The sequence below is a fragment of the Cervus elaphus genome, chromosome 5 (genome assembly GCF_910594005.1).
Source record: "Cervus elaphus chromosome 5, mCerEla1.1, whole genome shotgun sequence".
Lineage (NCBI taxonomy): Eukaryota > Metazoa > Chordata > Mammalia > Artiodactyla > Cervidae > Cervus > Cervus elaphus.
In genome coordinates, this window is record NC_057819.1 from 111,876,425 (window position 1) to 111,899,629 (window position 23,205).

The following is a 23,205-nucleotide window of genomic DNA, read 5'->3' on the forward strand; positions in this document are numbered from 1 at the left end:
TACCATGGGGCATGAGGAGGGAGAAGGTGGGCAAAGTGGTTCACTCAGAACTGGAAAGGAATTTAAAGACATGGCTCTATATTAAATGTTTGTGCAAACCTTGCTTTTGACTCCAAGAATATCCATATTAGTTTTCCCACTAAAAAATGATTTTAGGGACTTTCCTTGATGGTCCATTAGTTAAGAATCCACCTTCCAATGCAGGGAACTCCTGTTCAATCCCTGGTGGCAGAGCTAAGATCCCACATGCCATGAGGCAACTAAGCCCATACATCGCAGCTAGAGAAAGCCCGAGTGATGATGAAGACCCAGCACAGCCAAAAATTTTTAAAGATTATTTTAAGCATTAACCACTGTGTACCACTGATGCCTGGAAGATGGGCGTGTTTACTCAGGGGTTTTCATAGCCCAGCTTGAGAATGGCACCGTGAGTGACGATGGTATGGTCATTCTTGTGTCATAGGAAGATCCCCCTGGCTCTCAGGGGCAGCAACATGGAAACAGCCAGAGTAGTGGGCTAAGAGCCTTCTAAGGGGATGGCCAGGAACGAGTCTTGTTTTGGCCTGGGTGCACGGCAGTGAGGTGAGTCAGGGTCCAGCCCACTTTCACTAGCTAATCAGTTCAGTTCAGTTGCTCAGTCATGTCTGATTCTTTGCAACTCCATGGACTACAGCACGTGCACCAGGCTTCCCTGTCCATCACCAACTCCCGGAGCTTGCTCAAACTCACGTCCATCGAGTCAGTGATGCCATCTCATCCTCTGTTGTCCCCTTTTCCTCCTGCCTTTGAATCTTTCCCAGCATCAGGGTCTTTTCCAATGAGTCAGTTCTTCGCATCAGGTGGCCAAAGTATTGGCCATTAGCTAATAACCTTGCGCAAATTGCACAGACTGTAATTGGGACTGTCTTACCTCAAGAGGTGGTTATAACATGCAGTGGGACCTGGAAGATCAAATACCCCAGAAAAGCTGTTCCCTGGCAGCCTTCACTGCTACTCATCCCAAGGGAATTCTCAAGTCATAGCCATACCTGAGGAAATCAAAATCCTGTATCCTGTCTCTCTGCCATCATTAGCCCTCCCACCCCCATCTACAAAACCAACTGCAGCAGCCAGCCACTATCATTCATATTTGCCCATCCTCAGAGCTCATGGCCCAGAAGTAGAACAGAAAGTATTTTGTCCCCATTTTGCAGCTGGAGAGGTCAGAAAGCTCAGAAAGATCAGAGGTCCCTCCTCTCATCAGAATCCAGGTTCCGGGGTCCAATACTTCTTTGAGAGCTGTTGAATAAATGAATGCATGAATCATTCAAATCCCGGCATCAGCCCCTTTCTTTGCAGGAGGGGTTGTAGACTTTACTCTCCAGCTCCTCAAGTTGGAATGTTGCTCGGAGACTCGTTTCAGAATTCCATACACATTTGTCAGGCAGAATGTGTCATACAGTACAGTCATTAGGAGAAAAGGTTGTAGTTCAGGCAGCCTGGGTTCAAACCCTGGCTGTGTCTTATCTTAGCTGTGTGACCTTGAGGTAGCTACTTAATCTCTTGGAGCCTCAGTTTCCCCATCTGTATAATTGGGGGGAGGGAGGCAGTGATAATAGAATAATAGAAAAAAATAGCATTTATCTTAGAAGGTAGATGGAAAAGCACTCTGAAGTCACACTGAGCACTAAAGAACTGTTTGTTAAATAAGCAGACCCTCTACATTTATGTGTTATATAAATAAACCTACACTTTCAAGTGTTAAATAAATTAACCTGTATAATGGGCTAGGCACTGGAAATATATAGAGAAAAGGACATCTATATTGGGACTTTGCTGGCAATCCGTTGGTTAAGACGCCCCATTTCCACTGCAGGTGATGTGGGTTCTGTCCCTGGTCAGGGACTTGAGATATCCTGATCCCACACACTGTGCAGTGAGGCCACAATAAATAAATAAATAAAAAGACACCTACATCACTGAGGGCTCAATTATTACCTCACTCATTTTTACCCAGCCCTGTGGGGTAGAGGTTCTCATCATCCCCTTTTTATAGTTGCAGCACGAACCTCAGAAAGGTTTAGTTTCTTGCCCAAACCCACTCAGCTGTGCTTGCACTCAGGGTCTATTTCGAGAAACATACTCTTAAACCTAAACACTAACCCACCTCTTAGTTTCTACTTTCAAGGGACTTCCACTCTGATGGGAAAATAGACATTAAGCAAAGTGAACAAAGAATAAACTGCATGTCAGATGACTGCTGTGAAGGAATTTGGTGAAGGGCTGAGACACATGGAGAACAAAAATGCCAACTGGCTGGGTGGCAGAAGGGTTTTAAGAAGGAGGCAGTGGACTCCCTTGGTGGTCGAGGGTTCAGAATCCAGGTGCCAGTGCAGGGGACATGAGTCATGCCGAGGGGCAACTAAGCCCCAGCACCACAAGCTTGCGCATTGCAACGAACAGTAGTCCCCACTCTCCACAACTAGAGAAAGCCCACGCCCAGCAACAAAGTGCAGCCAAAAATAAATAAATAATTTTAAAATATATTATTAAAAAAAAAAAAGGAGGCGGTAACTTTGAAACATAAACCAAATACCTTTCCAATGTGAGACTTCCTTTTGGTGAGATGAACTCTCAGGAATACAAGACTGGGGGCTCAAAGACAGGTCTGTGCATCCTCAAACTCTAAGGGCTGCTGTTCAGTATGATGCCTTGTGGACCTGCGCACCTAGAAGCCTCAGAGACAGTTTGTTAGGAAAAGGAACCCCCCTACTACTATTGGCCTATAATTGTAGCTCAGCTGGTAAAGAATGCACCTGCAATGCAGGAGACCCCATTTCGATCCCTGGGTCAGGAAGAGTCCCTGGAGAAGGGAACAGCTATCCACTCCAGTATTCTGGCCTGGAGAGTTCCATGGACAGAGGAGCCAAGCAGTCTACAGTCCATGGGGGTCTCAAAGAGTCAGACACAACTGAGCAACTTTCACTTGCTACTACTGGGTAGGTTCAATGAATGGATGAGGAACACTCCTCTTAGCCCTTCTTCCTCTGAGGGAGCGGTAGACTTCACACTCTAACTCTCCAGGTTAGAATGTTGCCTGGGATAAAAGACAAAACAAAACAACAAATTTTGGTTAGAGGAGAAGGATGGTGAATTATTCCTTAGCAATTTAAAAAAAAAAAAAGTTACTTCCTTGGTTTAGGGTAAGGAATAACCCCAAGGGTATTATTAGGATCGAGTTATGCCATGCCTAGACAATGATAGAGCTGTTTGGATGTGAAAAAAAATCCACCTTAAAAAAAATATATCATGCTTTGGGACTTCTCTGGCAGTCCAGCGAAGGCTTCCATTACAGTGCTCGTGGGTTCCGTCGCTCGAGGTGGGATTAAGATACTGCATGCCTATGGCGCAGTCCCCCTCCCCACTCCAGCTCTTGGTGGTGTCCTCTGAAGGGCCCACACCGGTCTCAGCCTTTTCTACTTCCGTCCTCTGTAACAAGCCTCCTCCCACCACCTCCACATTCCCTCGGCCCCACTGCCACTCCCTCATCCTGATCCACCCAGACCAGGGCCACGCCCTGCCTCCTGACCCTTCCTAGCCCCTTCCTCTGTCCTTCTTGGTATCTTACTCTGTCCAACCTTAGAGAGTCCCATTGGGGGCCTTCTGGTCTTGAATCCAGCTTGGGCAATGGGTGAGTCTTGAAGTCTTAGGGGTTTTAATGGGGATCTTGGGGACTCAAAGTTTCTTTGGCGCCCATTGGCAAGAATGTTCCCATCCCCTTTTCTCCTCTGGTCTGGCTTCATAGGAGAATGTAGGTACAGGACGGAGGGCCAGGTACCTGGAGGAACCCTGCCCATTGTGTGTGGGGGGGGTGGGGGGATGGGGGCGGGGAGGGCGGCATACTCTGGTTTTCCTTCTCCCTTCCTCTGAGGAGGGGCCGCCAGAATCACAAAGCCTGGATAGTCAGGGTCACATGAGGTCAGGCCACATCTTTGGAGCCCAATCTCTGCTCTCTGCAACGCCCTTATCTGTTTACACCAAACACAGTAGTGGGAGGTGGGGGCCGCAGGCCAGGGCTGACTGTGCACAGTGACCACAGGAGCTGAGCCCGAGGAAGGGGGCCGTCCATAAACACAGTCCGCCCCAAGCCCCAGGGCAGAGCTGGACCTCCTCTCCTTCTACCTCCCCGGGGAGGGGGCACTCCCAGGCCCACCCCCTCCTTCTCACAGGCGTGCTCTCCCTCCCATCACCACCCCCTGAGTTGTTTCCACAGCAAGCTGGACTATATTCTGTTAACTCCAGGCCCCTAGCCAGGCAGCCCCCAGTGACAGGACAGGTGTTGGGCCATCACTGCCCCTATATGGGGGGCGGCTGGGGGGAGGCCAGGGGAGCAAAGGCCCTTTGTAGGTCCACGTGATGCTGTGTGTCTGTTTGTCCTGTCCCCTGGAGCAGTCAGGCTCCCAGCCCCCATAGTGTCCAGCGAGGGGTCCAGGCAGGCGGTCTCCGGGAGTCAGCTTGGCTTGTATATCTGGAGCTAATCTCTTAGCCCCAGGGTGCCACTCATGGTTCCTGGGCCTCTTGGGGAACGGTGAAGGTGGGGTTAGTGGATATCCATCCCTGTGACTGGTCTTGCTGCAAAACTGTCTCCTCTTTGAATTAATGATTGGTGTGGAGCCCTAGGGATATCATTTCTCCCTTCCCCCCCAGCTAGGGCTGCCTAACAGGTCCTGAGTTTCCTGGAGCCCTGGTTGCTCAGCCAATAAGGGGCCGAAGCCTTGCCCCAGCCTTCCTTCTGTCCCTGCCTGTGTAAAGCCTGGGGCCCCGGCTGGATGGCCCGGGGTGTCCAGCCCAACCCAGTGCTCTGTTCCCTGTGACACAGCTGGTCCTGCTGTCTCTCCAAGATGCTGTTTTGGCACAACCAGCCGGACCACCTGTAGCCGAGCCCCGGGGAGCTGTACCCTGGGCCACCAAGCAGCTTGCTCAGGTAAGGGCCAGAACCCCTCCCTCCAGTCCCCGAGGAAGGCACTGATCTGAGTTGTGATGGACATGGTAGGGCCATCTGTTTCAAGCCGAAGATTATGGGCTTCCTGCTCTTGGGGGGTGGTTGGTCAGTGTGTGCGTGCTCAGTCATATCCAACTCACTGCGAACCCACTGGGAAACGGTCAAAGGTACCTGGAATTTAGTGGGTCCCAGGACATCTCAAAACACCGTAACCACCCACCCGCTCAGGACACCTGTTGGGCAGTCACTGGCTGTCAAGCAAGCCTTGAGGATGCAAATAAGTAATTGATGGCAGATGTTTGCAAATATTGTACTGTTGGGGATTTGCACCTGAAGGGAGGTCTGCTGGAGGCCAGAGGAGCTGAATGGGGACCCCTTAGGCCCTGGCTGCTGCAGGGGTACCTGCTTCAGCAAACTGTAGGCTCCCTGGAGGCAGAATGTGGCAGAAAGAGTCAAAGCCTCTTGGAGGAGGGGGTGGACAGGGCAGAAGCCAGCAGTGCCTTCCTCTTCCTGGCAGGGAGGCCTTGCCCTTCCCCTACCTCAAGCAGGAAGAGCTGGCCAACATCCCCCAAGCGGAGCAGCCCTGCCCCGCGTTCCAGTACGTGCTCTGCGCAGCCACCTCGCCGGCCGTGAAGCAGCAGGAGGAGACCCTCACCTACCTGAACCAGGGTGTGCTGGGCCTGGGGATGGAGAGGGGCTAGCGGGGTGCTAGCGGGAGGCTGGACCCAGGGTGGGCTGGGGGTGGCAGGCAGCCTCTCTGCCCCCCAGAGAGGGGTGCCCACTTCCTCTCAATTTCTCCTAGGTCAGTCCTATGAGGTACGGATTCTCTGCAACCCCAAACTGGTCGATGCCACCCAGGAGCCCCGGCTGCTGAAGGCAAGTGCCTCCACTCCCAGTCCTGGCAAAGACTGGCTATGACTATCCCTCTGGCAGGAAGCCAGTGTCATCACGGTGATGTCATTCTCAAGGAGAACCCTCTAAAGTCCACCTTTTCATTTGACCTTCACAACAGCTTGGTGGTGGCGGGAATTGTTGAGGAAACAGGCACAGTGAGGTGAAGTATTTTCTCAAGGACACAGAGCCAGTAAGTAGCAGAACCAGGATTTAGAAATACATTAACATAGCATTATTCACACACATGATTCCATCTCTCAGGAAAAAAAAAAGTTTTTATTTAGCTACCGTTCTTTGCCAGAAACTGTTCTATGCACTAGAGATTCATGGGTAAAGAGACAGATGTGGCTTCCTTCCTCAGGGGACTTGCGTTCTACTGAGACAAACATGTCATTGAACAATTTAGATATGATTACAAGTTGATTTACAAATTGCAAACTGCTAAGTGCTTCGAAGAAAGAGTGACTGAGTGCAAAGGGATTAACTCCTCCATTTTACAGATGAGGAAACTGAGGCTCTAGGTTACTTCCTCAGTTTCACCGCTTGTTGAGTGGCAGGTGGCACCTGGACACAGATCTAGTTATTTTAAGTCCTTTTGCCCCCTGGGTGTGGGAGGAAAGGTAAGGGAGAGGCTGGAAAGGTTGACCTGTCCCAGAGGTGGGAGCTGGTTCCCAAATGCCCCGGCACCGTCCTGTGCCCACAGAGCATGGTGCGTGTGGTTTTCCACGACCAGCGCCTGCAGTACACGGAGCAGCAACAGCTGGCCGGGTGGAGGTGGAGCCGGCCTGGGGACCGCATCCTGGACATAGGTGAGCGGGGAGGGACCAAGGCCCTTCAGGGCTGCTGTCTGGCTTAGAGGCCCCTGTGGATGAGGGGTGGTGGTGCTGAGCCCTGCTCACTGCCTGCCAATCTGTGCCTGCAGATATCCCACTGTCCGTGGGGGTGCTGGAACCCCAAGTGCTGCCCTCACAACTGAACACCGTGGAGTTTTATTGGGACCCGACCAAGAGGACCTCTCTCTTCCTGCAGGTGAGTCTGAAGCTGGGACAGGAAGGAGGCTGGAGGTCAGATGGGGGTGGCAGCAGCCTATATGGGAAAGGAAGGTGAGCTTGGGTGGAGGTCAGAGGAGGTAATAAGAATGAATCACTTCCAGAAAGCACTGTGAGGAACAAAGGTGGACAAATGTTGATTGAACGTCACCATAAGGAAGGACTTGTCAAACATTAAGGTGATGGAAGAAATGACAAAACATAGGACAGAATTTAGCTTCATGGAAAGTAATGGTCTGCAAAGTATGGGCAAAATTAAAAGGAGACATCAAATGGGAAAAATGGTTGCCACATATATATAATGTTATATTTTAAATATATAAAAAGTGCTCATACATTAAAAAGAAAAAGTAGATGAACGCTCAATATAAAAATGGGCAAAAGATATAAGCAATTTATAAAGAAGGATACAAATTGCTAATAAATGTAGACAGTTCAAACTCACAAAATGTTAATAATGCTAATTAAAACTACATGTATATATGTACACACACACATGCATACACGGCTTCCCTGGTGGTTCAGTGGTAAAGAATCCACCTGCCAATGCAGGAGATATGCCTTCAATCTCTGGGTTGGGAATATCCCCTGGAGAAGAAAATGGCAATCTACTCCAGTATTCTAGTCTGGGCAATCCCATGGACAGAGAAGTGGCAGGCTACAGTCCATGCATCGCAAAGAGTCAGACATGACTTGGCAATTAAACAACAAACTATATATATATATATATATATATATATATATATATATATATATATATACACACACACACACACACACGCACATATACACTAGCAAAGACTTTTATTATTGGTAAGCTTTAGAGAAACAGACAACCTCATATCCCGAGAATGCAAATTGGTGCATCCATTTTGTAGGTACGTGGGCAAATTTTATTAAATTTAATGTTCATACTCATTTTCCCTCATTTTCCACCTCAAGAAATGCAGTGTTGAATAAGTACCATAATAAATACCCCTGCCATTTTTTTTTACCCCTGCCATTTTTTATATTAAAAGATATTAATCAAAATGTCCATCAGATAAGGGTGGACTTTGAAATAAGTGTTTAGTAGTTTATAATGGAAATTGTGTAGCCATTAAAATGATGTCTTAGAAATACTCCATGACAAGAGAAACTGCTTTCCCATATGTAAAGGCAGAATGTAGACCTGTATTTAATGTTTGATGTCTATTTTGCAAAAATAAAAGTGTGTGTGTATATAAAAGTTGTGTTTTATTCTTGCCCAGAGAAAAGACAGAAACAAAACTTGAATGTTAACAAGTACTGTCAGGCAAGTACAGATGTCAGGCGAGTGTGTGCGCCTTGGCTTCTGTCTCGTCACAACGAAGATTTGGAGTGACGGTACTGTCTCTGAGAGGTGGGGTGATGGAGATGCCCGTATCCTTTGTACTTTTTCAGTGCTGTACTGTACTTCATTGCTCAGTCCTCATTCTTTGCGACTGGATGAACTGTGTAGCCTGCCAGGCAAGAATACTGGAGTGGGTTGCCATGCCCAACCCAGGGATTGAACCCAGGTCTTCCACATTGCAGGCAGATTCTTTACCCTCTGAGCCACCAGGGAAGCCCAAGAATACTGGAGTGGGTAGCCTATCCCTTCTACAGGGGATCCTCCCGACTCAGGGTTTGAACTGGGGTCTCCTGCATTGCAGGTGGATTCTTTACCAGCTGAGCTACCAGGGAAGCCCCCCCGCCCCTGCATATTCTATGTTGAATATAGTTCCTTTTATAATAAAAAGAATTGTCAAAATTCACCTATAAGTCCCTTTTTTGAATGTCCTCTGTACTCTAAGCACCTGGACGAGGAGCCAGGTGGATATGGCATAATTTCAGTTCCACCACTTCTTGGCATGGATCTTGCCCGGGTAATGTAATCTCTACGAGCCTCAGCTTCCCTACCTGTAAAGTTAGATTCTTTAGCTATTCTTCACAAGACTGCGGGAAGGCTACAGTGGTTGTACAGGTCAAGAAGGCTCCCTAGAGCAGACCGCTAGATTTAGCAAATAAAATACAGGACACTCAATTTAGATAAATTTTGAACTGGTAACTCTACCCTGGAATGGAATGTATGGGCTCAAGTGTGAGCAGAGGGAGCTTTCCCAGTAGAGGACTCAAGGGACAGCTCTGCAGGTGCATTGGAGTGGTCAGTAGGCTAGATGGGTGGGTCAGTGGGTTCATTGATGGGAGAAAGAGAGCAGACAGGCAAAAAGGTTTGACTTGTCTCTTTAAGGTGCTTGAATGCCACGGTCAGGGACTTTGCTTCTCATCTCACAGTCTTGAGGAGCCACTGAGGGATTTTGAACCAGGGAAAGAACCTAATAAGGTATGCCTTAAGAATAGACACTGGTTGGGGATGGAAAGTTGCTGTGGCTGGCAGGTGGCAGACAGGTAACAGGTTTCAGGTGAGATCCCTTGAATGTGGGCGGGACATAGAGTCACCTTCTTTTCCACCTCAGGTTCACTGCATCAGCCCTGAGTTCACTCCTCGGAAAAAAGGTGGGGAGAAAGGCGTCCCCTTCCGCCTCCAGATCGACACTTTCAAGCCCAATGACAAGGAGCTTCCGCTGGAGCACCTGCATTCAGCGGGCTGCCTCGTCAAGGTGTTTAAGGTACGGGCAGCACGGGGCCCTTTCCCCTCCATCCCTCTCAGGGACTGCCTTGCTGGCTGTGTGGATCTGACTTGGCTTTGTGGTGGACCCTCACTCAGCCTGCAGGTCCTGTACCTGGGACTGTTTCCTTCTCTAGACACAGAGGGGTAGGGCTTGGTCTCTTTCTCAGAGCCCTTCCTGTCATGAGAAGTGGGCAGGTAAGGAGGGGAGCTCTGACGTTTCCTTGTTACCCCCCTGTAGCCCAAAGGAGCTGATCGGAAACTGAAAACTGACCGGGAGAAGATTGAGAAACAGCCTGTGCATGAGAGAAACAAGTATCAGACAGCCTGTGAGAGCACCGTCTTCATGGAGGTATGCGGCTGGGCGGTGGGGGAGGTGGGGGGCAGAAAACATCCTCATGGTACACGCAGGGAAACTGAGGCCTCAGGTATTGCAGCTGCTGCAGGATCATCAGCACCACCCCCCCCCCCCCCCCCACACACACACCAGTGATTCCCTGTTTCCTGCGAGGACAAACTGCACTGCCTGTAGTTGACGATTCCCAGGAGCTGACGCTCACAGGCTGCCTCTTCTGCGCCCTGCTGTTGCAGCTACCTGACTTCTGCTCTCTCTTCCTGGAGCATCTCCCTTGCTGCTGTAGCTCCTCCAGGAAGCCTTCCCTGACTCCCCCAGCCAGACCTGAGGCTAGTTTAATTCTCTTCATTGTGTGGAAATTTGATCTACTTGTGAGGGACTCCTGGAGGCAGGGACCAAGTTTGTCCAAGGCCTGCCAGCAGTCACCACGGCACTCTGGAATGTCCAGGCTAACCTTGCTGTTTGTTTGCCCCACAGTGTTCACCGTGGCCAGAGCCCATTTCAGGGGCCCACCCGCCTCTGAGCCCTTTTGCTCTGACCTCTCCCCACTCCTGCAAGCTCCTGTCCCCGGAGAGGTGAGGCAGGATAAACACCTATCAGCCCCTGGGGTGAGAGTGAAGAGAGAAGCCCTCAACGCAGGAGGCAGGCCCAGGGGTGCCGCTGAGCGGGCTTCTGGGGACATGTGGTTGACACCAGGACAGGCCTAGGGAAGTGGGGGCAGGAGACTGGCCACCCTGCTCCCCTGAGCCAGACTCCCTGCTCCCCCACAGGCTCTGCTCCTCACCATTGTCCTTGGACACCTTGGGGGGCAGCCTAGCTCTTGTGAGTCTTCCCCCCACCCCCAACTCTTTTTGAAGCCTTCTCAGCAGTTCCATCTTTCTCCGTAACAGGGTGGCCCTGCCCCCTGGTGGGCAGATGTGGTATGGCCACAGATCGCAAAATGGTTGCCTGATGGCATCGGGCATGTCCCTCAGGCAGGATGAGCCTCCCTTCTCAGACTTGGGACCCCCAAGGGCAGGGATGTTTCCCCTCCATCTTGTTCTCAGTCCATGGTGCTACTTGGACCACTCTTTATGCCTCAGGATCTGAACCCTGGAGCCTCTGTCCCAGAGACACAGCAGTGGTTGCATCGGCACCGGTTCTTCAGCTACTGCCGGTTGCTGGCCAATTTCACTGGTGAGGCTGGGATCTGGCCCACAGGTAGGGACCAGACCTGGAGGGGACTGAGGGCCCTCAGGCAGGCAGCCTGTCTGTCCTGGCTTGCTCTGTGTCCTTCAACTAACTTTTATTTAGAACTAGTTGTTGACAAAGCACAATGCTTGCTAGGCTCTCTTGTGCATTATCTCACAATTTATACATCACCCCTGAGGACAGGGCTCAGAGAGGCTAAATAACTTGCCCAAGGGCACATAGCTACCAGTGGCAGAGGTGGGATTTGAATCCAAGTCTGACTCCCATGTCTGGATATACTAGGGCTATTTGTAGACTAATAGTGGATTGTATCCCTTGCCACCCTTGATCCTGGCCTCTCTTCCCCTAATCTAGCCCTGTCTGACTTTGCAGGCACTGATCTGCTGAAGCTTACTCGCTAGGACCTCATCCAGATCTGTGGAGCTGCTGACGGGATCCACCTTTTCAATACTCTCAGAGCCAGGTGCTGGGCGTTGCCAACCAGGGTTCCCTTTTCACTGCAGTGTGTGCGTGCTGTCACTTCAGTCACCTCTGACTCTGCAACCCTACGAACTGTAGCCTGCCAGGCTCCTCTGTCCATGGGATTCTCCAGGCAAGAATATTGGAGTTGGTTGCCACGCCCTTCTCCAACTCAGGGATCATCCCCAACTCAGGGATCGAACTTGTCTGTCTCCTGCAATGGCAGGCAGGTTCTTCACCACTAGTGCCACCTGGGAAGCCTTCCCAGTGTAGCAGCACTTACCAACTCAGCTGCAGCCCTGTTTCATAGAATGTTTAAGTGGAAGGCACCTGAAAAACTACTTACCCCCACTTCTTTTTACAAAGTAAGAAACTCAGGATAGTAAGAAACCTGAGGAGGACAGCAACCTGCTGCCTGAGGTCAGAGCAAGCCTAGCAGAGTTGGGCTTCAAGTTAGGCTGCTGTGACTTCGTTCTGTGGCCATCCCGTGTGCATCACTCAGTTTCTGGGAGTAAAGGTGGATTTTTTTCCTTTCCTTTCCCCACAGGGTCCAGCGTTCACTAAATCTTGGTGACCCCTCTCCCTAGACACCTGGGAGGAGGTGGGATTCTCCCAAAAGGGCTAAACCTGGGACCTGTTAGTTCAGGTACGATTGTAGACTTTTCTCTTGGTCCAGGCCAATCCGACACCTGCTGACCTTATATGTTGCTCAGGAGGCCTCTAGGCAAGACGATGAGGTTCCTAAAAACCCTGACTCAGGTGAGGTTCTGGCCTCTTCAGAAAACAAAAGAAGCCAGGCGTGGCTGCATGAAACCTCTTCTGGCCTGGGACCCAGCATGCCCTTGGCATTCTCATCTTTTGTGATTCGACTAGTCGTCTTCTTCCAGGATGTCTCCCTGGGTTTATTCCTCCATGCTCTACACTTTTGATTCCACAAATTCCATCCAAATTTGTCATTCTATTGGTACAAGGGGTTAGAACACTATAATCTTGTTATTGTATTTGGGCTTCAGTCATTCATATGGCGTCCCATCAATTCTTTAAACTGGAGGTTCCTCTCAATTTGAGGCCTTGCCAGAGGTAAGGAATGGGAGGTGAAAATGGAAGTGAATTTATAAGCTTTTCTCCTTTACTCCTCCCCATCTGGGCGCCTCCCAATGAACTGTTACTTTGCCCTCTGGGCAGTGGCACCCCCCACTGACTCCTGCCCCTGTGCTGCCCACACCCCCAGGCTTTTATCAAGAAATCTCTCTGGATAAACTCAGTGCTGTAGAGCTCTTGGGGAAACTGGCTGAACTCCTGGCCCTCCCAGCCAATCAGATCTATCATCTTTTCCATCAGGGCCCCGGGGGCATCCTCATTCTCCTCAGTGACCAGGTAAAGTAGGCAGTGGTTCCCTGCATGTTCCAAGGCCTGGAATACTCTTCCAACCTCAGGCCCAGTCTCGCTGTCTCTGCCATAGCTTATTCTGCTTGGCTCTAAGAACAGAATTGTCTTAGTGACCCCTTCTCCCTTGCAGGTGGTTCAGAATCTGAAAGATGAATCATACTTTGTGGCTGTGGTGAAGAAAGGTAGGGGTTTTAGAGGGAGCGGTTGTGTGCCTGGCAGGCCCTAGAAAGATTGCCTTACACTGTCTCCTATGTGAGACTGAAAGTTTCCTTGAAGGTGTGTTGTGGGTGCTGTGCCCCAACCAAGTGGTGAACATCTGCTCCATGCCAGCTTTGCATCAAAGAGACAGAGTCATATAGCCAAGAACGGCTACTCATTGCTCAGTAAAAAGTAACAATATTCTCACCGGGGGGGAAATGCCCTGGTTTCAGGGAGTTATTAGGAGGAGAGGGAAAGCTCCTGTTCTCCACACCACTGCCTCAACCCCACCAACAGTCATACTGGTCATGAGGGCAGGGGCTTGCTGGACATCACCTGGAGCAGAGCACTTCTGAGCAGCAGGCTGGTGGTCCTGGTTACTCACTGCCTGCCGTCTCTCCCTCCTCTGTGCTCCTGTACCCAGGGGGGTCCTAAAGAGCTGGACTCGGGGGCCCTGGAAGAACACTTGATGTGGCAGATGTACCACAGGCTGCTCTGATGTTTGGGAGCAGCAGAGTAGGTTGGAGGTCTGCCTCATTCCACTAGAGCCCCTTCTTTTTTTAACTGCTTTCAGTGCAGAATCCAGATGGCTACTACCTGGTTCTGACCTAGGCCCAGAGGTGCCCTGCTCAAGAGGAGGAGACTGGTGCAAGCCTGGTCCTTTGGGTTCCTATGTTCATCAGAAGCCTTGTTAAAATCCTCAGATGCTTCACCAGGGTTCAGGTGAAGAGCCAAACCGTGATGTGTCCTACAAGCAGGCTCCAGGCTCATGTTTCTTTCTGCAGCACGTTGTTGGAACCCCTGAGACAAGCTGAGCTGAGCTGGCCAAGCCTGTGAGGCAAACACCCTGGCAATATAGATAAGGAACTCCTGCCCCAAGGTGCTCAACTACAGTTATTCTTGAACAGTGAGGTTATGGGGCTTTCTTTTTTTAAAATGTAGTTGAATTAAAATCTTGTGTCATTTTTAGGTTTATAATCTACCTGAAACTTAATTTTCTGTGTATTTTTTTTCCATGTAGAAAACCAACTTTATATTAAATTAGGTACTTTTTAGTAAGTGGTATTAGGCCATGTTTTATTCCATTCCTTTTTTTTTCCCCCCAATTCCCTTCCCTTAAAACTTTCTGATGGAAAATTTTAAACGTACTGAAAAGAAAAACCCATGTGTGCATGGTGTGGAAGCCAGACCAAAATGCCTTTATTAATCATTTACCCCATCTGTCATTTACTGATCATCTCTGGTGAGTCCTAAACCTGGCTAGGTGAGTCTTGACCTCTGGCTAGGAAGGGTAGGCAGGAGGAAGGCTCTAAACACTGCCTGAACTGATTAACAGGATTAAAGGAAGGGAAGGAGAATATGCATATTGAAGTTCAAAGACCTAGAACTTGCGTCCCTCAAAGGCCAGTTCAGTCCAGTCGCCCAGTCACATCCCACTCTTTGCAACCCCATGAACTGCATCACGCCAGGCCTCCCTGCCCATTACCAACTCCCTGAGTCCACCCAAACCCATTTCCATTGAGTCGGTGATGCCATCCAACCATCTTATCCTCTGTTGTCCCCTTCTCCTCCTGCCCTCAATCTTTCCCAGCATCAGGGTCTTTTCAAATGAGTCAGCTCTTCCCATCAGGTGGCCAAAGTATTGGAGTTTCAGCTTCAACATCAGTCCTTCCAGTGAACACCCAGGACTGATGTCCTAGGCCAAGGCTGCCTCAATGAGGACAAGGAAGCAGGCAGGCATCTGCTTGCACCCCTGGAAGGCAGCGTGGGACCCTGTCGGCCCCGGATGACCAATCCAGACTAGGCCTTTACCTCATGCAGCATGAGTGGATTTCAAGTGAGGCTCAAGATCCCACAGGGCTCCCCAGGTGTGTTTCAGGGAAGGGTAGACACCCTGAGATCTAAATCAAGGTTGCTGATCTGGCTCCACTTCTAGTCCCTATCTCACCAAAGGACAGGGACTCCACTGCATTTAGCCTTTGTTTATCTTTCAAGCTAGGAGCCTCCAGCAGACTAGATACTGAAATGAAGCAAATCAAAGCAGGTAACGTGTTCACTGTATGCCACTATTTTTGCTTTTAATCTTCACAACTCTGAAACAGGTACTGTAGTCCCCACTTTACCAACAAAGAACTGAGACAGAGCGGTTAACTGAGATAGAGTGGTTAACATGGAACTTACGTGATTAACCATTACACTACTCCCTTACTCCTTTTTCAGTCTAAGGGCAATGCTCTGCACAGATAAGGGACTCAGACTGAACTGTTTACTATCAAATTAATTAAGACAAAGTTTTTTTATAAATTCTGATTTATATTATGTCCTCCATTTTTCTTAGAGACAAATGGAGTGCAGGGTATTAAGGCTGTTGAAAAGGCTATTGAAAAGATACTAAATACTTAAAAAAATTAATGACGAGTACTAATTAAAGGATAGCAAAAAAAAATAAAGATGCCAAAAAGATTGAGCCTCAGGGGCGTTTACACACCAAGGGTTCAAGGATGTTGAGATTCTTAGCTACAAGTCAGGCTATTTCCGCAGCAAAATGAAAAGTCTTCACAGCTTATTTCCTTTAATTACATCATAAAACAAAAATTAGAACATACAGGAAACAATAATAGTTACATAACAATTTACTTTATATATTTATATATAAAAAACATTTTTTTTTTCTTTTTAATCCAAAGATTTTTAAAGCAAAAGGAATCCTCTACTGCCACCTTGGATTTTATTTGTTTTAAATAACCCTCCCCCCCACCCCCCCAATCTCAAGCGCCAAAAGTACTGGGTGGAAACACAGTTGCTTGGACAGCTAATGGAAGCTGCTGTTAGGTCACCACAGAGGGAACTGTGTTGGCCCCAGGGACTGGCTAAGTGTTGGGGCAGGCCTGGTGGAGAAACAAGCAAGCAGCGGCTCCCACACACCAAAGCGCTCACTCCAGGGCAGGCCGAATGGCTGGACAAGGCTTAGGCCAGACAGCAATGTTGGGGATCAGACCCTGCCAGTCAACCATCCTCTGCATTTTACCCCTTCCTCAGGGAGTGGGGGTGGAGGCGGGGCAGTGCAAGGGTCAAACAGCCTGGTTTGAAGATAAAATTTCTCCCACAGCACCATTTACCCATCCATCTCTGTCCCCAAGCAGAGTCTGACAGGCAGGGGGAGTCCTCACAGTTCTCTGAGCTCTGCACAGGCCTGTTTCTCAGGTCTGGGCTCTCAGGGTCCCTGGAAGGTGGGCAACGGTGAGGAGAGGAGCTGGGAAATGACCGAGGCAGGCTGCTTGGGAAAAAATTCCTGGAAGGAGGGGAAAAGAGGCAGCCACAACAGGAGGCATCTGAAGGGTGATTGTAAAACAGGAATGGAGAAAGGCAAAATTAAGAAGGCCTTTCTCTCCCCGGAGCAACTCTTCGGACTGGGTAGTCACAGATCCTCAGGGGCCAGCTCTGAGAGCTGCAGTGTGGTGAGGAAAAAATACACCCACAAGTATCTTATGATGAGCCCCATCTCACAGATCTTGCATATGTTAGAGGTTAGTGTATTTTGGGGGAGCAGGGTAAGGAGGGAAGTGAGAGAAGAAATCTCAGGCTCACCACTTCCTGTACTTATGAAATTAACAGTCATCAGAGAAGCACAGGTAAGAAATTATTCTTAAGGGAAGGGGAGGAAAAAAAACAAAAAAACTGATGTAAACCCAGAAAAGTAGCAGCAAAGGTTTCACTTATTATTAGGTCTATTATATAGCACTAGGAAAGAAAATCATTCAAGTCTTTGGGTGGGGAAAGGTAAAGGAATTAATCAAACCATGCCCGTTAGAGACTCCTTTTCAAGTCAGGATTTTCTAAGACTTTAGGTTCTCATTCACTAGTGCCATAAAAAAAAGAAAACACAGAATAACGACATCAGGGGCTGAGAAGGGTTAGGCCAAGGTAACAAACACATACATGTATGTGAGCAGCAGTGTGGGACAGATTTGAATTAATAACAACAAGCGGTATAAGAGACACTGACAAGCCAAAACTTAGTGGGGCAAAGCTTCTTCCTTCACTTTAATTAAAAAAAAAAAAAAATTACTTCAAAGGTTTTCCTGGGTTCTCGGGGGAACGGCAGTTGAGAACACGTGTCTGAACAGCTCTGTTCCCTCCTCTCTCCCTGATGGGAGTTCTCACTGACTTCCTACCTGCTCGTGTTCTGGTGGAAACCACGCCCAGAAGTTGCTGGGAAGCACTGGTGGTGTTCAGTGGTGCCGATCCCCTTCTGGGTGACACTGGTCGGCTGTGTGCAAAGTAGAAGCCCTCCTTGCCAGGAAGAAGGGCATGGAGTTCATTAGATGGAAAGTAAATCTGCTCACATGCGAGGCAGTTGTTTCGACATATTCAGGACAGATGCTCGTACCTGAAGCAAAGTACCCCAGTTCCAGAACCAATTTTCTCCTTTACTTTGAAAATTGCAACTACCATTTCCCCACCCCGATTCTTCAAAACAAGACACTGAAAAATACAGAAAACAAAAAGGGTCAACTGATATAGTTTTGGTTGTTCATGGTTCTTTTTCCTAAAAGGGCAGTGAACCACCCTGCCTGAGGAAGCACTTAGTCTCAACACCTGGGAACCAACCTCTACCAAGGGCTTACTCAACAAACACAGGAGGCAGAGATGTAAGAAGTGCATTATGACATTTTTCTTAACACCCATGTAAACTTGTCCAACAATTTTTTTTTTTCCTGCTGAAAATTAAATGTAACTCTCTTGGGCTTCAAAGATTCCCTCAGACTCAGCTGAGAAGTTCTTACTGACTTTCCTAAGGATTGAAGGCTCCAGAGATGCAGAACTGATATTCTTAAGGATAAACATGGGCAAAACAGGTAGACTTGCCTTGGGGCAGGGGGGTGGGTGGGCTGCAGAAGCCCTTCCTGCAGAAAACTCACTTGCCTCAAATGGTAGAAAGTTTGTTTCAAGTGAGAGGGCAAGTTAGAGCAGCATGCCCTCTGCTGGAGATGTCATGTTAAGTTTGGACATCTGGACACAGCAAATACAAGCCAAATTACCTGGATTAATTATACCCTACTGAAATGGTTGTATACAGTTTTCTGTATCTTCCAATTTTCTAATTAGCATTTATGATAGAAATAAAGGTGAGAGGCTGAGACTTTTTAACTCCCCTCACGCTCCTACCACTTTAGGGTTCTTTGGTCCAAGATCATTGTAAGGGAGAGGATTCTGCCTCAAGACCTCCAATGAAACATCCTATCTGTCTTCTCAAACAAGACTTGACTAATTCAAACGGCCTAGGTTTGAGGTGGTTAAAGATCCTAGAACTGGTGGGCAGATAGAGAAGGCAATTTTTTAATAAAGTGTTCCAGAAGCTCAAAGCATACCACTGAAGGAGTCTGTCAGCCAGGATGCACAACAGGGATAGAAAACTAACCTTAAATCATGCACACAGCAAGGGGGAAAAGCAGGACAGACCCATTTCCTTTAAACCCTTCCTCTCTGGTGGCAGTTGTCATGAGCAATCTGACTTTCAGCCCAATAAACATGAAATCGACAAGGGTCCACCATGACCAAGTGTTCCTTGCTCTAAACAACACAGTCACCAAGGATATGTCACCCACAGGCAGACAGGAAACCAACTCTTCTTTCCTGGGATATCACACTTCCTAACAACTTCAAACTAAGACAGGTTCCAACTCGTATTTTGTTTAGCCTCCCATGGCATTTGTGGGTTATCAAACCAGTTAACAATGCATTTTACAAGGCAATTAGAAGAAATAAAAGAACTTGACTGCTACAGCATTGTAGCTATATTGAACCGTTCAAACAGTTTGGAAAGCCTGAAATAAAGCATCATAAAAATATTCACCAGATTTCCCTTTAAAAGGTGATATAAGGAATATGAAAAAATTCTGACTAACATGTCTGACTAAATCAACTTAATGGATGTGGAAATTTATAAAAACCACTTAAGAAATACTTTTACATCCACTAAAGAGCAGAATAAGATGAGAGATATTTTTTACATAAAAGCACAATGTGCTTCCATATTCCAAATATTGGAAACAAGGGAAGAAGCCAGATTCCCTTATTTCTTATATCTGACAGTTTGATTTCAAATTTAGTAAGCAAACATCAAAGATCACTCAGTGAAAAATGGCCTGAGCTGCCTAACAGTTACTGAATTCAAGGTTGTCCAGATCAGGACAAGAATTCAGAGAGGAAGCCAGATTGAAGACATGGAAATAAATTAGCACTGTCACTGGCAGTGAAGCTTTAAACAGAAGGCAAGAATGGGTACAGAAAGGAAATGGAAGTCTACACACACACAAAAAAAGGTGGAATCATCACCTTCATAGGTAGGGTCAATGAAGATGTAAAAGATACTGATGATGCTGGAAAACATAAGGGGAAAAGGCTGCTTAGAAAAGAGATGATCTGGATGTGTAATAACTTTGAGGATACCTTCTTACTTTGTGTAAATCTCTTCTCACTGTTCACTCTGGTTTTTGGTTTTTTTTAATTGAAGGCATACTCTGGAGTCAGACAAAGGGACCAATAAATTTTTCCTAATCTGAAAAGCCTTACTGGATTTTCGAGAGTTACTAATGTTGAGTCAGGAAATATTACGTTCAAATGATAGGACCCTTTCCACCTGACCAAAACTTACCATGGGTTCTCAAAGTCCTGTATATTTCATCACCGACACAGGTTTCAGATTGGCATAAAAATACGTGTCCTTCCAAGCTTTATGGGCCTTAAGTTTTCTTGAGAAAGGAACAAGGCTCCTGCCTGACCTTATACGTACCAGAGCTGCTTACTCCAAGGCCTTTATTCTCACCTAACTGTTCTCACCTGCACAAGTCCGCAGAGACTTGCATGTGGGTGCACTCTTTGAGAAGAGAAACAGCATTTTCAAGACATTCATGTACTAGTGAATAGGTCTGTTCCTTTTTTAAATAAAGAAGTACCTCAAGAACTTCAACTATTGGGAAATTAAAATCCACACTCACTAATAAATCAAAGGTTTATTCAGGCACTATTTTTTTTTTTTTAAACTTTGTATGTTAGAGCTGTTGCCCCAGTTACCTGGGGATCTGAATATTTTCAACCACATCTAGAAGTGTGTGTGCAAATGTGTATATGTATATATGTGGGATATAGCCAGAAGAGTGCGTCTCACTTTGAAAAAAAGTATATTCCTTATGTGGTAACCTGAAAAGAGGATAAGGGAAAGGAAATGAAAAATACATATAATTTGAGCTTTTAAAAGGGTGTAATAATAAAATAAGATTTAAAATAAATTTAACATGCTAACTAATGGTGGATAGTAGATTCCTAGGACCTTTTCAACTAATTGCTTATGGAAAAGTAAATCACATTTTATTCTTACATATGTTCATATTACTAACACCTGCAGCATTAAAACAAGCCTTTTAACAGCCTGAATCATGTAGAAGATGACCTAAGATTGTGGTGGGCTGCACATTAATGTCCTAAAAAACCAAAAGTCACCCTATTAAAAAATCACACAAGGTTTCTAACCTTGATGTTTAGAAATCTACTTCTTACACTTCAGAAACTCATTTTATTTCCCTTATCCTCTATGATTTTTTTTTTTTTTTTGGTGGGGGGAACTTCTTTGACTCTGATTCATGGGCACTGAATACTCTGCTCTAAGCTCTGGTGACCAGGCTGCCCAAGACACTGAACCCCCTACTTCCTCTCAATGTTCTCTTTCTGCCACCCCAATGCCTTTACCTGGCTTCTCTGATATTTCACTCATGGAAAGTCTGGAGCTCAAGAGAGATGGCTGATGGGTTCTGAAAAGGTTCTAGTCCTTTGAGGCTCCAACATTAGATATGATACCAAACACTGATGTACAGTTGACCAGCTGTGATAGGGTCATTCTTGCATCCCTGATAAGCTGAAATGGGAGGAAAAAAAGAGAAACAGCCCAGCTCAATCGCATAACTCCTCGAGCAGCATTCCTGCTAAAGTAGAACAAATCTCACAGGCACAAATCAGAGATGCCACTGATCACACCTAGATTTTTTTGGTCAACACACAATATTTGAGCTTTGGTGGAGGTGGCTTTCAGTTTCAGTTTTGGGATTTGCCATTCCACTCTTTCCTAATAATGCATTTCTCTCTCCTTATTAAGTTACATGGAAGGAAAAATGTGCAGGGGGAAATACTGGGTGTATCATGCATATTACCATTTATCACAAGATATAACAAAAACCAAAAGGCAAAAGTTTGTTTTCATCAAAATAGTCTTAGCTCAATTTCCTCTCATAATTTTTCTTGACTGGCAAAGATTCAGGCAGGGTCCCCTAATGGTAAAATTTAGAATTAAAAAAATATTTATTGATAATGTCTCTTTTAAAAATGTTTGGTAACCCCAACTAATCATCCAAATGCAACTGTAAACACAACAGCAGCAAAGGAGTAACAATTGAGTGTGAGTAAGCAGACTATTACAGATGACAGATTGAGCAAGAGTGCAGGAGGGAGCAACAGGGAAGGAAAGACAGGTACACCGTGTGCTACAGACAGTGACAATTTGAGTGAAGAAGTCATCACATCTGGACCACAGTGATTTCAATGCAACCATTTAGCAAACCTCTGGGCCAAATACTAAAACACAGGAGGAGGAATGGACAAGCCTTCTTTGTGAGCATGCTCAGCATGTTGGCATGGGAACAAGGAAGCACAGAAACTCTTTAGTCATCTCACAGTGGATGGCTACCATTTATAGGATGCAAAGAAATTTTCCCTCTGGTCCCTGTTACAAAATGTATTGTTTTTCTATGCTTTCCTTGACCCTGGAGGACTGCAGTTGCTGTTCCAAAATCGCCAAAGAAACCCCTTAACAAAATAAAGAAACCACAGTAGCAGTAACACTGGGTTTGCTGGAGTGCCCCCTTCCATCCACCTTGCTTATGATTTTCTTCTGGGCACATCCAACAGGAATGGTTAAGTTTTACCAATCCACATGATAAAGCCAGCTCGAACTCAGTCCCCTGGTCACAGAGACAGACTGGGTCAGGGTGAGAGTGGGTATGCGTATTTATGTGTGGCTCTGGGGATCTGGACACCGCCCTCACTTTGTAACCTTTGCCCGGAACACTGGGATTGCTTCCAATGGAGATCCACGGTAACTCTAGAAGTGTCATTAAATACTCAGTTCACCAAGGTTGACCACCTCCATTGTCATAGGATGATGCAGCATCTGCAGAAGCGCTGTCTGCTGCCCCCTACTGATGGGGGTGGAGTGACAGGTGCGAAGTAGGCGTGGACTTTAATATTGGGTAAATGGGTCTGAAACAAGACAGAAACGTTACTAAGAGGGAGGCCTTCAACAGAAACAGCAAGGTTGTTTCTCACAAAAACCAGAGGGACTGAGTGGACATGAAGGCAGAACAGAGGCTGAGCACGGACAGCATGTTGAGACCTAGGTTCTACTTCATACCATCCCAGGTTATTCTAAAAGACCGTATCAGCTCACATACCTTTGGTAGCTGCTTCCATAATAATAAAACTGGGGGCAAAAGTCATGCTAATCTCTTAACCTGTCCCAAAGGGATTCCTGGTTGGATTCCTATAGCTGGAAGAAATTATATAAACTTAAAAATTAATTTTTTCCAAGCCATTATGGACAATGTTTCCTCTGATATCTTTAAAAACTCATTATCCTCTTTTAACTAACATGCTTCTAACATTTACTACATAAATGGTTTCTAAACTCCTACTATGTTCAAGGCATTGTGCTAATTCTGTAAAGGGACAATGGTCAAGATAGAGATCCTGCTCTTAGGGAACTTAGGAGTCTAGACATGCACATAGATAGCTAGAGTGGAAGAGTGCTAAGTGATTCTTGAGGATTCAGAGGTGGAACCCCTGGCTGGGGTGGAATACAGCCAGGCAGGCCTAGGGACCATAGGCCACAGAAGCAGCTCTGGATGACCTGTGGCTTTTCTCTTTTGGTAAAGAAGAGATATGGATGCAAGGTCTTCCCACTGCAGTTACATTCTCAGTCCTCCAGGTCTAAAGGGAGAGGTGGAACTGA

At 47.1% G+C, this 23,205-nt stretch overlaps 2 protein-coding genes across 3 annotated transcripts in view; one reads left to right on the plus strand and one right to left on the minus strand.

Annotated features, from left to right (window-relative positions):
• Positions 1-3,666: 3,666 nt before the first annotated feature.
• LOC122693234 (transcription factor CP2-like protein 1) lies at positions 3,667-13,757 on the plus strand. Its single transcript, XM_043900784.1, has 13 exons — positions 3,667-3,670; positions 4,881-4,963; positions 5,530-5,650; positions 5,784-5,857; positions 6,579-6,684; positions 6,798-6,904; positions 9,402-9,554; positions 9,795-9,905; positions 10,386-10,483; positions 12,235-12,317; positions 12,790-12,935; positions 13,078-13,129; positions 13,720-13,757. The coding sequence occupies exons 1-13, from the start codon at positions 3,667-3,669 to the stop codon at positions 13,755-13,757; spliced, it is 1,176 nt and encodes a 391-aa protein (XP_043756719.1).
• A 1,943-nt stretch (positions 13,758-15,700) lies between these two features.
• FBXL20 (F-box and leucine rich repeat protein 20) overlaps positions 15,701-23,205 on the minus strand; it is a 95,443-nt gene continuing 87,938 nt past the window's right edge. For both annotated transcript variants that reach the window (XM_043904401.1, XM_043904402.1), the window contains exon 15: positions 15,701-22,457. In XM_043904401.1, the coding sequence (XP_043760336.1) occupies positions 22,350-22,457 (108 nt within the window). In that variant the 3' untranslated portion in view covers positions 15,701-22,349. The remainder of the gene's footprint in view (positions 22,458-23,205) is intronic.

Coding starts and splice junctions, on each gene's coding strand:
- LOC122693234 (XM_043900784.1), top strand. Junction 6,905..9,401: donor GGACCTCTCTCTTCCTGCAG/GTGAGTCTGAAG, acceptor TTTCCACCTCAG/GTTCACTGCATCAGCCCTGA. Junction 13,130..13,719: donor TGTGGCTGTGGTGAAGAAAG/GTAGGGGTTTTA, acceptor AACTGCTTTCAG/TGCAGAATCCAGATGGCTAC.